Source organism: Protopterus annectens, chromosome 6.part0 (genome assembly GCF_019279795.1).
Source record: "Protopterus annectens isolate FY-2018-M chromosome 6.part0, PAN1.0, whole genome shotgun sequence".
Lineage (NCBI taxonomy): Eukaryota > Metazoa > Chordata > Ceratodontiformes > Protopteridae > Protopterus > Protopterus annectens.
The window spans coordinates 1,201,339,723-1,201,352,844 of NC_056737.1; the positions used below are offsets into that span (position 1 = coordinate 1,201,339,723).

At 40.6% G+C, this 13,122-nt stretch overlaps 1 protein-coding gene across 5 annotated transcripts in view; it reads left to right on the plus strand.

Annotated features, from left to right (window-relative positions):
• LOC122804756 (sodium channel protein type 2 subunit alpha-like) overlaps positions 1-13,122 on the plus strand; it is a 2,239,151-nt gene that overhangs the window by 2,061,552 nt on the left and 164,477 nt on the right. For all 5 annotated transcript variants that reach the window (XM_044074821.1, XM_044074820.1, XM_044074819.1 and 2 more), the window contains one exon: positions 2,024-2,128. In XM_044074821.1, coding sequence (XP_043930756.1) covers positions 2,024-2,128 — 105 coding nt within the window. The remainder of the gene's footprint in view (positions 1-2,023; positions 2,129-13,122) is intronic.

Below are 13,122 nucleotides of genomic sequence, written 5' to 3' on the forward strand. Positions count from 1 at the left end.
CCTTTGTCGACTGACCAAATTTGTGTAGGCTATGAAAATGCCATCTCAGGACTCCGTTGAAAAGAAGCCCATAGACTTGGTGAATCACTTGGACACCAGCAAAAGTAAATAAATAAACAAAGCTTTTGAAGCATTTTATTGCCAACTAATCACTTGTTTTGCAGTGTTATGTACTTCCATTTTAGCATCTCATATTCAACTGTTTAATTTATGTCAAGCTCTAGGTTAGTCTTGCTGTCTTGGTAAGCTCAATTTACTACAGTTGTCTGTTTTTGTGATGAATTTATTAATTTTTTTTCTGGCCTTTTTAAATGACTCACAAAATCAGTCAGATGTAGGAATCCCACCCAGGTATACATGCAATAGTTAATTTGTTAATCATTTCAACCCAATATGCTATACAGCTTGCCTGTTTCAACAAACTTATCCGTTATTGGCTTATCACCACCCTTCAAGTCCCCTCTGGTAATGACTTAATTGATATTCTGCATCTTTTTATCATCACCCTTCAAGTCCCCTCTGGTGATGACTTCATTGATATTCTGCATCTTTTTGTCATGACCCTTCAAGTCCCCTCTGGTGATGACTTCATTGATATTCTGCATCTTTTTATCATCACCCTTCAAGTCCCCACTGGTGATGACTTCATTGATATTCTGCATCTTTTTGTCATCACCTTTCAAGTCCCTTCTGGTGACGACTTCATTGATATTCTGCATCTTTTTGTCATCACCCTTCAAGTCCCTTCTGGTGATGACTTCATTGATATTCTGCATCTTTTTATCATCACCCTTCAAGTCCCCTCTGGTGATGACTTCATTGATATTCTGCATCTTTTTGTCATCACCCTTCAAGTTCCCTCTGGTGATGACTTAATTGATATTCTGCATATTTTTATCATCACCCTTCAAGTCCCCACTGGTGATGACTTCATTGATATTCTGCATCTTTTTGTCATCGCCCTTCAAGTCCCTTCTGGTGATGACTTCATTGATATTCTGCATTTTTTTTATCATCACCCTTCAAGTCCCCACTGGTGATGACTTCATTGATATTCTGCATCTTTTTGTCATCACCTTTCAAGTCCCTTCTGGTGACGACTTCATTGATATTCTGCATCTTTTTGTCATCACCCTTCAAGTCCCTTCTGGTGATGACTTCATTGATATTCTGCATCTTTTTATCATCACCCTTCAAGTCCCCTCTGGTGATGACTTCATTGATATTCTGCATCTTTTTATCATCACCCTTCAAGTCCCCTCTGGTGATGACTTCATTGATATTCTGCATCTTTTTGTCATCACCCTTCAAGTTCCCTCTGGTGATGACTTAATTGATATTCTGCATATTTTTATCATCACCCTTCAAGTCCCCACTGGTGATGACTTCATTGATATTCTGCATCTTTTTGTCATCGCCCTTCAAGTCCCTTCTGGTGATGACTTCATTGATATTCTGCATTTTTTTTGTCATCACCCTTCAAGTCCCTTCTGGTGATGACTTCATTGATATTCTGCATCTTTTTGCTTGTTCTGTGCCAGACTAATTTGGTGTTTCTCAGATCCCTTCCAGACACTCAGCATTTTTCCAGTAGGACTGGTGTTTTTATTCCATTATTGTAATTTATATTGCAACTGTAGGAAATGCAAATGTTAAATAGGTCATAATGGTTAAGCCTAACTAAAAGTGTTACTAGTATTTGCAAGTGATTTTGTTACTAATGTCTACAGAAGCCGGTTTGCCTTTCTTTGCAGTTCCAAAACATTTAGCTTTAAAGTAAGCTTTTAAGCTAATCTTTATAATATATTTATAGCACAGGATTGCAGGTAGTATTCTGTATTAGTTGCTTTACACCTGACACTGCCAGGTTGTATCGGTGCAATCTTATTTCATATTTTTGCACATTATTTCACAAACCTGCGTAAAAGTTACTGTTTGAAATGAAAATGCCATTTAGTCTACTCGCATTATATAGGGATGGTCTTGTATATGATTATAACCAGATTTGTATTGTTTTCTTTACTTTGGAGGCCAGGACATTTTCATGACAGAAGAACAAAAAAAGTATTATAATGCAATGAAAAAGCTTGGATCGAAGAAGCCACAAAAACCTATACCCCGACCAGCAGTAAGCATTACTCTAGTTTTCAAATGTGATATCAAATCATCCACATGCTTTTAAACGTGTTTTAACAGTACATGCATAGGGAGTCAAGCTGTTCACTTCTCGTAACTGTTGCTTGAACGTCATAAATATTCATGTTGTTTGTACTTCAGTCTAACATTTTCATAAGGTACTTGGAAGATTACAGTATGTCTGTTTGTAAACAGTATTGATTTTTTTCTGGTTTGAAGAAGAGAACTCTACTCTCTTTTTGCCTCTGCTTCTAATCTTAATTCAGCGTACTACATATATATATCTCTCTTACCTTTTATCAAGCAGTAGTAGAAGACGGAAAATCAAGCTGAAATTGGCTACTGGTGTGGTCCTGGGCTCCCCATCAGTGCCTATGTTCAAGGTAGTGGTGAGAGCTCTCCACATGACTGCAGCCAGGACATCCTTACCCCCATCAGGTTCTCCCACTCTACAGCTGTCTGCCCTGGGTCTTGAGTCTGCTTATTCTGTCCCATTGAGACAGCTGGTCCATTCTTGCCTGAAGGCAGTCCTTTTTCAGGACTTCCCACACACGTCTGGGTCCTTCTCAGATCATCCCACAAGGAAATTCCCCAGAAGCGTATATGCAAGAGGATGCACACTGATTTCCCGCAGGAGGCTTTGAAAGAAGACAATGACTTCAGTGAAGGGGAGGGGTTCCCCTGGTCACCCCTTGATGTCTCATTCAGTCAGAGAAATTCTCAAATTTCTGAGGAAGAAAGGTGGCTGGTCTTCCGAACCCCCTTCCCAGGAGGAGTCGGTGTTTCTTAAGGCTTTTGGAACCAGCTCAGCTACGTCCTGGATGGTACCCCTGGCAGATGAAATAGTGGACCTCATTTCCCATTGGGCTTGGAAGGATCTGGATATGACAGGGCACATTCCAAAAACAGACAAATACCTAGCTGCACCTAAGGACTGTTCCCATTGAAGCAAAGGTCCCCTAGCTGATGCCATGGTGGTTGCTGCAGTCACCTAAAAAGAAGTTGCTGAGGTAAATCACACTTTCAATCTCCCTAACAGAGTCTAGGGCATTGGAGAGAGTCAGGAAGCAAATTTTTGCTTCAGTGACCTTTACCCTGGGTTGTTGAATTACCTGGCACATTTCACAAAGTTTCGGAAGGATTTGAAGAAAGATCTTACCAAGTCCCTCTCAGAGTCTGTGTTGGTGGGAGGATAAAAAGACCATCACCTCACAACTGGCCACCTTTCAGTCCCTGTCAAATGCCTCAATGCATCTGATCTCACACACTACAGAAGGTGTTTCAAAACAGCAGGTTCAGGCATTACCATTAGGAAGCACACCGGGATGCACCTATGTGACTTTGAGGAGCCCTACAAGACGTCCTTCATCAATACACCCTTTGATGGATCTACCTTATTTGGACCCAAAGTTAAAGAGATGCTTTCCAAGAGTGAATATGATGGGAAAACTCTGTTTGCGGTAGGGATATGTTTTTCTACCCCTCAGAGAACCCTCTCCAGAACCAGAAATGGTGTAGAAAGAGGTAGTTCCAGAAATCACAAGGGTTCTGTCAGGACTGCAATGGAGATAGATGCCTCCATGGTAGAGGGTGTAACTCAAATGGCATATGTCATGCACATGGAAGAGGGATCCAAAAAACCAAGACTTCAGAGGCCCCTTTACTGAGAAGCCTTTACAGAGCTCCTGAACTGTTGCCTGACTGCTGCACTCTGAAGACAGTTGGGGCTGCGTATCTCTGCTCTTGGATACCTGGATATCCTTCACCAAAGATGTCTGGGTGCAAAGAATAATTACCAGAGATTATAACATTTCCTTCTACCTTTTCCTTTCCTTGCACCCATTCACCCACAAAAATTCCTGATGTACCACCCTAAGAGAGGAAGAAAGAAGCCTCAGAGATAGAAAGGCTGCTAAGAAAAAAGTGATCTAGGATGTCCCACCAGACCAACGAGGATTCAGAACTTATTCAAGATTCTTTTTGGTGCCAAAGAAGATAGGGGACCTCAGGCTAATATTGCATCTAAGCCACTTAAAACAATTGTCAAATACACCAGGTACTGAATAGTCATGGTTCAGTCCATTCTCCCTCCTTTGAGAAAGGATGATTGTATGTGCTCAATAGATCTCCAACATTTGTGTTAGCACATAAAAATAGACAGACGATACAGGATATACATTCATGTCTAGCTGGGAGCCAGTTACTTTCAGTTCAGAGTCCTGCGTTTTGGTCTCACCACAGCCCCCCAGATGTTTACCAAATGTATGGCAGTGGTTGCAGTTCAGCTGACATTGCTGGGATTCTGGGTGTTTCCATACCTCGATGACTGGCTTCTCATGCCTCCAGGCATCTACTGACACATGCCAGGGACTGCCTGCTCCATTTATGTCTGCACCTGGGCATCACAGTCAACTATGACAAAATTTCACTTCCTTTCCTCCTAAGCCCTGGAGTTCATAGGAGCTCATCTGGATACAGTTTCTCAAGGAGCTCAGCTTCCTCAGTCCAGAGATGTCCAAATTACAACTTCAAGTGAAAGTTCTACTGTCTGTTCAGTCACCATCAGACAGGCTGGTCCTTCAGCTTCTGAGGTCAGTGGTGGCCTTCATCACCCTTTTACCCTTAGTAAGACACTACATGAGTGTACTACAATGGATTACAACAGTCCAATAGTCTATGAGTCTCAACATCCCATGACATCTAATATTCAAATCACAAAGATCTGCCAACAGCATATATTCTGGTGGATCAGCTGTTTCACAGGGACACCTCTGTGTTCTTCCTCTGCCCAAGGCCATGGTGCCCACAGATACTTCATAGATTGGGGAGGGCATTACCTGGGACCTGCAGTTCAAGGCATGGGGTCTCCCTTAGAGGCCAACTTTCACAGCAACTTCCTTGAGATGAGGGCAGTCCGTCTAGCATTGCAGGCTTTTCAAGACATCCTACCTCAAGGGATGGTTGCTATACAAACTGACAACATGTCAGTGATCTGGTGCATCAACATTCAGTGGGCAACCCAGTCTTACCCCTTGTGGTGAGCAGCAGTCAGATTGTGGCAAAAGGTGATCTCTTCCAAACACTTTCTTTTAGCAATATACATTCCAGGGAAGTCCAAAGATAAGCGGACAAGCAGAGCAGATCTATTCTTGTGTATTAAAAGTGGTCTCTCAATTCTTTAGTGGCAGAACATATTTTTCACTAGTGGGGCCAGCCATGCTGCACAGTTCCAAATGCAGCAGGCTCTTTGCCCTTATCCCAAAGGGGGAGTCACAGAGGGATGCTCTGATCCGTGATTGGCCCCCTGACTCCTTTATATCCTGTCCTTTCACACCTCTCATATCAAAGTTTTTAAAGAAAGCTATTCAAAGTAAAAGCATGGTGATCCTCATTAACCCATTTTGGCCTCAAAAAGTGTGGTACCCATTCCTTTGGCCTCATTTGATATAGACTTCTTGGGTTCTGGATCCCCTTCCAGATATTTTGTTTCATGCCTGTGGGCTCCCTGACCCAGATGTACAACCCCTCATGATGACCACATGGTTTCTGTACTTTCAGTGATGGCAAAATAGTCCAGGCTTTCTTCCCAGGTTGTATACATCCTTACTTCTTCTCACAAAATCTCCACTAGAAGATATACAAGAGTAAATGGAAATTATTCTCTGTCTCGGCTAATGAGAGAAATCTAGACCCCTTTTCAACACCCATTCTGTCACTTTTATAATTTCTGGCTTCCATTCTTCCTAATGGAGCAAGTTACTCTACAAAGTACAGCTAAATGCCATCTCCAATTTTAATGTATACAAAGATCATTTGTCATTGGCCTCCCTTAAGTTATGCAAAGCTTTCTGTAAAGATAGATTTTTGCTCATGTCACCTATCAAGGACCCTACCCCTCCTTGAGACCTGATGATTCTTCTTCAGGCTTTGACTTTGTTTCCCTTTGAACTCCCAGCAAAGGCTGATTTCAATTTTTTGTCATGGAAAAACATTTTCCTAGCTGCCATTATGTCTACTGAAAGAGTTTTGGAGCTTCAGGCTTTATTTTGCCAGCCATCTTATATAATTTTTTATAAAGACAGCATTTCTCTTCGCACTAATCTATCTTTTCTTGAAAAAGTAGCTTTTGAATTAGCCCTTAACCAGTCCATTAACCTAACCAGTGTTCTTCCAAAATTTCTAATAAAGGTGAATATAGCCTTCATTTATTGGATGTACATAGACAGCTGAGATTTTATCTCCATAGAGCAAAAGCTTTCATGAAGTCGGACCAGTTGTTTATTTCTTTTTTTTTTTTTTCAAAATCTAAGTTGGGACAACCCATCATCAGTTCAAGTTCTACTGCACTGGTACTTGGCCTGCACCACTTATAGGTTCATAGGTTCATAGGTTAGTACTAGGCTGTCAGCCCTAGGGCCTATACAAGCCCAGCCATAAAAAATCCCTGGATATTTCTTCCCACAATGTTTACTTCCCTGGATCCCTATCTAGCAGGGTGACTGACGTGATCCCCGGGGTGAATTTCGTATGTCAACAATTTAGCAGGATGAGCTGCCTCTGTCCTCCCATGTTTGGTCAGTATGGTCTCAGACACTCGTTTCCAACCATCCTCCCAGTTCTGTCATATGGTAATTGACTTTGCTTCCAAGTCTGTGTTGATTTGTCCATAGTCAAAGCTCCGTTCCTCTGCAAAAGTAGCTGACAAAACGTTTGAGTATTCTATCACGTTGTTAGAGCACACTGCCAGAACATTTAAGTTATCAAACATTTGTTCCTTATGGACAAATCACACTGTTCCAAGGAAGTCATCAGACTTCATAGTACATCTGTGATATTTATTTATTTATTTATTTATTTTCAGTTTGATTACTGGGGAAGTCCACTGGGCCAAGAAGTGCCCATTTTCAGTGGAGGCCCGGGGAGAAAAGCTCCATGAACAGTATAATACAATATAGGTTACAAAATGCAAATAAAGATTGCAAAGTGAAATACCATACAGTGTAGGTTGCAAAATAGAAAATAAAGGTTACAAAATGAAATACAAAAGTGGGGTTCATACATTCGAGAGTTGCAGGTTGTAATATACATTTTGAGACAGTTTAACAACTTGACGACAGAGTGTTTTTTTTTTTTTTTTATGAAACAATATTTACATGCTTGGAGTCAATTAAAGTCTGCTAGTTCTGGATCTTTTGCGAAATAAGAATAAGTATGAGAGTATAGTGGAGTGGGGGTAAGGAGAGCTTAGTGGGGAGTCCATAGAATTTAAGTGGGGTGAAAGCAGGAGCATTTCCATTTGGAAGATAGGTGAAGAAAAAGTTGAGTTTTGAAGGATTCAGTGTTGGGTATAGTCCTAAGTGAAGGAGGCAGAGAGTTCCATTTTTAAGAGTTGAGTTTTGAAGGATTCAGTGTTGGGTATAGTCCTAAGTGAAGGAGGCAGAGAGTTCCATTTTTAAAAGTTGAGTTTTGAAGGATTCAGTGTTGGGTATAATCCTAAGTGAAGGAGGCAGAGAGTTCCATTTTTAAACGTTGAGTTTTGAAGGATTCAGTGTTGGGTATAGTCCTAAGTGAAGGAGGCAGAGAGTTCCATTTTTAAAAGTTGAGTTTTGAAGGATTCAGTGTTGGGTATAGTCCTAAGTGAAGGAGGCAGAGAGTTCCATTTTTAAAAGTTGAGTTTTGAAGGATTCAGTTTTGGGTATAGTCCTAAGTGAAGGAGGCAGAGAGTTCCATTTTTACCTAGAGAAAAGGAGAGTAAAAGCTGGCCAGCGGGTTGTTTGGGTTTAAGAATGGAGATTAGGTTTTGGTGTTCAGATCTCAGTGATCTTTTAGGGATGTATGGAGGAAGGATGTCCTTTAAGGCTGGGCATTTATCAGGGGAGAATATTAGTTTGTGAGCAGTGGTTAGTTGTAGATAGTCTAGGTGGTTAGGGAGTTCTAACCAGTTCAGAGAATGAAGGCTGAGGCAGTGGTGAGTTGATGTTTTGGATTTGGTGACAAATTTAGAGATCTTATTATAGCAAGCTTAGAGGTGTTGGTAACAGACACATTGGTTAGAAGAGGGGCTCCATATAGAAGGGAAGGTAGGAGGTAGGTGGTTGCCAGGGTATGCCTAGTGGAGATGGAAAGAAAGTGATTGTTCCTATATAGCATACCTAGCTTTTGGTGGGTTTTCTTTATGTTTTGTTGTATGTGAAGATCAAATTTGAGGTGTTCATCTATGGTAATGCCAAGGAGTTTTGCAGAGGGGACCACTTCAATGGCAGTGTTAGTTTGGCATAGGACATTGAAAGTGTTTTTGTCCAAAGAGGAAACCTTTGAGGGGAGAAAAAAATGTATTTTGGATTTATTGGAGTTGAGAGAAAGGTGGTTTTGGTGCATCCAGTTCTCTGTAGTGGTAAAGGCTAATTGGGTTTTGGTCAGTAGTTCAGGAAAGTTTGGGGCAGAGCAGACCAAGGTAGAGTCATCAGCATATTGGATGAATGTGGTGTCAGGGATGAAGGTGTGAAGGTTATTTATAAAGATGTTGAAAGATTTATAAAGATGTTGAAAAGCATGGGTCCAAGGATGGACCCCTGAGGAATGCCAGTAGGTGTAGGCAAGAAGGAAGAGAAGGAGTTCTTCCATTTGACTGCTTGAGATCTATCAGATAGGTAACTGGAGAACCAGGAGAGAGTATTTGGGGAGAGATTGAGATTAGCCAGATGATGAAGAAGGTGAGTGTGGGAGATGGTGTCAAAGGCTTTTGAAAGATCTAGCAGTACTGTGGATACAATGAGTCCAGAGTCTCGTGCTTGATTGACAGTTTCTAGGAAGGATAGTAGGGCAGTTATGATACTGTGGCCAGGACAGAAGCTATGCTGGGTGGGTGTTAGGAGGTTATTTTGAATTAGATAAGGTAAAAGTTGGTGGTGGACACATTTTTCTAGAATTTTAGATATTGGAGAGAGTAGAGCAATGGGGCGGAAGTTAGAAATAGTGGTGTTTTTGCCTCCTTTGTGAAGAGGTAGGATGTAGGCTGAACGCCATAGTTTTGGTACATATGACTCATTTAAGGATCTGTTAATCAGAATACTAATTGGGAGAGCAATACCTTCAGCTGCATGTTTGAGGAAGGAAGAGGGAATGTTGTCAGGGGCATTAGAGCATGGCTTTAGCTTGGAGAGAAGCTTTTTTATAAAAGTGGTGGAAACAGGTTTGAGATGGAAATTGAGGGGACTGTTGTTTGTGTTGTTGGGTGAAGTGAAAAGGGAGTTAGGTGGGTTGTTATTACGGAATGTTTTGGTTAGCTTAGCTATGGATTCAGTAAAGAAGGTATTGAAGTGGGAGCTCAATTCACTGTCGGATAGATTAGGGCAAGGGTTGTTTTGAGATCTGGGATGAAGTAGACAGTTGACTGATTTCCAAAATTGTTTTGGGTTTTTATTGTTATTGGACTGGAGTTTATTATAGTAGTTTTTTTGCCCTTGGTAATAAGTTTTTTTGCTTGGTTGCGGAGTTGGGTATATAGGAGTAAGGTAGAGGACAATTTATTTTTCTGATAGAGCTTCCAGGATTTGTCTCTGTAACGCATAATTTGTTTAGTTTCTTTGGTCAGCCATGGTGCAGAATTAGTTTTGATTCGCTTATTTCTTAGGGGGGGCTAGGGAGTTAAGAGTATCTAGGAAGATAGAGTTAAAATGCTCAACAGCATTGTCGAGTGGGAGGGTATTTAGAGGTTGCCAGTTAATTTGTTTAAAGATGTTAGAAAAAATTAAGGGGTTGAAGTTGCTGAGGTTACGAGTTTGAATGTAGAGATGTTGGTGTTGGATGGAGCTACTTGATCGATGGATGAAGGCAGGGAGATGGTCACTGAAGGTGTCAGGGATAGTGCCACAGAGAGTGATTTTGTTTGGATGGGAGACTAGAATCCAATCTAAGATGGACCCTGGGGGTGATTTTTGTTAGGGCGAGTAGTTGAAGAGATTACTTGGGTGAAGTTTAGAAGATTATTGGAAAGTGAGGGGGATGGTGTGTTAATTTTATTCCAGTCGATATTGACATCGCCTAGAATATAGGTTTCATATTTTATTTGAGTTGAGGCCCAATATAGAATATCTTCAAGGGTGGAGATATTGTTGCCTGGGGAGATGTATAAGGAAATGAAGCAGATATTTTTATGTTTATTTAATCGGAGAAGGCTTGCTGTGATTTCGGAATTTTTTAAATTAGGGGTAGGGATATGAAGAGGAATTAGAGAGAGAAGATTGGAGTAAATTAGAGTAGAGCCTCCGCCTTTTTTGTTTAAACGGTCACTTCTGAGGATATGGTAACCAGGAGGTAATATTTCAGAGTCAGTGATATGGGGTTTTAGCCAAGTTTCAGAGATGGCTAGGATGTCGAGTTGATTGTGATTAATCCAGGCTTGTACACGGTGACATTTGTTGTTAAGGCTCTGGGCATTGATAGTGAAATGTGATAGTGATATAGCCTCTGTTTCTATTTATCTCATCTATGTCTCAAACAAATGCCAAGAAACTTTCCAAGAAAAGGAGTGTATGAGTTCATTAACCATTATAAAACTGGTAAAAAATCAAGAGTTATTTCCTTTCTTCTTAAATATTTGAACTGTATTTACAATCAAAGATCTCATTTCATTTCCTATAGGTCTTTTGTTTGCAAAATGTCTTTCTTATCATACCCAATGCCATTTTGAAGGTGTATATCCTATATGATATGACCACTAGTAAGTTCAAGTCTTTGAAACAGGGTGTTATTGTCAGAGGACCTCACACATTATGCATTCCCAAATTGGAAAGACATCATGAAACCTCAGCAATTAATGTTCAAGGAGTTTCTAATCCACTTTTTTGTAGGATATGTGTAATGCACAGCAAAGCTTCAATACTTTGTAATTAAAATGCCAGAATCTCTCATGATAGCATTGCTGAAAGGATCTTTGGACTCCACTAACACCCAAGGGTATTTGCACAGCATTCTGCTGAAGACTTACAGTATGAGCCATAGAATGAATAGCACAATGCACATATGAAAGTAGAGGAGTGCAAACAGAATTGTCACATGGTGGGATGTGGAAGTTCATGCTGATTAAATAATTTCACACTGTATTCCGACAGACAGAACTAGGTTTACCCATGTGCCAGCCTGTAGTAAGATGTGGGTGAGTGGCATCATGTGACCTCTATAGTTTCAGTTTTACATAATACTTCCCTAAACTTGGAGCACAGAGAAAGCTTCCTTCAAGAGAATGTTGTTTGACTGTCTGTGTTTTGGGTGGGATGGTTTGCTGTGCATTAGTTTTAGAATCATAGCATTTGAGAAGACATGATCTGATTATTCTGTGCACAGTTCATTCAGTTTCTTGTAAGGAATGAAAGGAATGCATATAATTTTTTCCGCACACTGAAATGGCCATGATATTTAAATGGATGCATTTTCTTTTCAGTTTCCTGGAGGAAACACAAGCAACAAGATCAGTTCTGTGTTGCACATATTTAATGTGTCAAGCATTTTCAGTTGAGAAACAACTAACATGTAAACCAGTAGGTTATGCTTTTTAACATTCTAAAGTACTGTCACCATTGGGACAGTGGAAATTTGTCTCAGTATATATTGGTTGATTAACATGGCACTTTTGATATTGTTGCTATGAATGATGCTGTAGTTATAAATATGCAACACGTTACATTTAACACTTGCTATACAACAAAGAAAAAATAATTATGGATGGAAAGAAAAGACTCAAAGGAATTAGTGAGGTACTTGTTGTCCTTATTGCTCTGTGAAGGCTCCAGTGTGCAACACATAAGGCTGCATAGAAGTGTGACAGTGCTGTAATGCAATCGGAGACGTAAGTTCCTCCTACAAACAACTCAACCCTTTGAATAGAGAAATTGACATCAGAAGGCCACCCCTGTGAAAAATACAATGTTTTTTAAAAAGCAAATGACAGCAGGTAGGAAAAAAGCCTGCCCAGCAACATTCCCCTAACAAGCAGAAGCAAAGACAACACAGACTTCCATGTATCCCCCATTAGTGCCATAAAGCACTGCAGTCAGTAGAAAGGAGATAGTTAACCCTGCAACCCCCCACCCCCACCCATAGTAGGACAAACCACAGCATACAACAGGAGGAACACAAATTCATCTGCACCCCCCCCCCCCCCCAATAAGTAGCACAGTTTAGACAGTACAGCAGAGGAGAGCTGTGCCACTAACCCACAGATTGCACAAACAGTGGCAGCACATTACACATGTCTTCCTGTTCTACACACTAGACACAAGTTCACAGACAGACACGTATTTATTTATTTATTTATTGGTATTTGTTTACCAGGAAAATCTGACTTAGCAGTGCCCTTTTTCAGCGGAGGACCAGGGAGAAAAGCTCTGATGTGAAGTTGTTCAATCTCGCCATTTGTTCTTACACATGGGATCGGCTCCGAGTCGGCCGCTTTCCAAGCTCTAGATCTCTTAGAAGCTCGAGACACAGTCCCTATCCCATGATGCTCTGCTGCCAAATCCCAGATCTAGTTTGCCGCTGCAACGGATCACACGATCTTCTGAAGAAGCTTGGGCCAGTATTCTTTTTTATTACATATTTGCATATTTAGACTTTAATATCTATCAGGGATCTGATATTTAGTGAGGCTTCACTTTTTCCTTCCTTTTTGGTGGTTTAGAGAAGGCAATCTTGTTAGTATTTTGTTTTTAGTTCGGAGCGGATTGCTCCTAGGCCTTTAGCCTTTTTGATTTACTCTTCTTGACAGGGCTCTGTCAAATTTAATACCCTATCGCCTTTTAGGCTGTATTGAGCATTTGTTTTTCTTTCTATAGTTATTGCAGTTCAGGGATCTGAACTTCTAAGCAGTTTTTGAGGTGTTATTGGAGCAATTTTTTCATAATGTCAGAAAAGAAAAAATCTGGTCTCAAAAAGTGTGACTGTGAACAAAAGATGACCATCACGGATAATCATAGTTCTTGTGTTTAT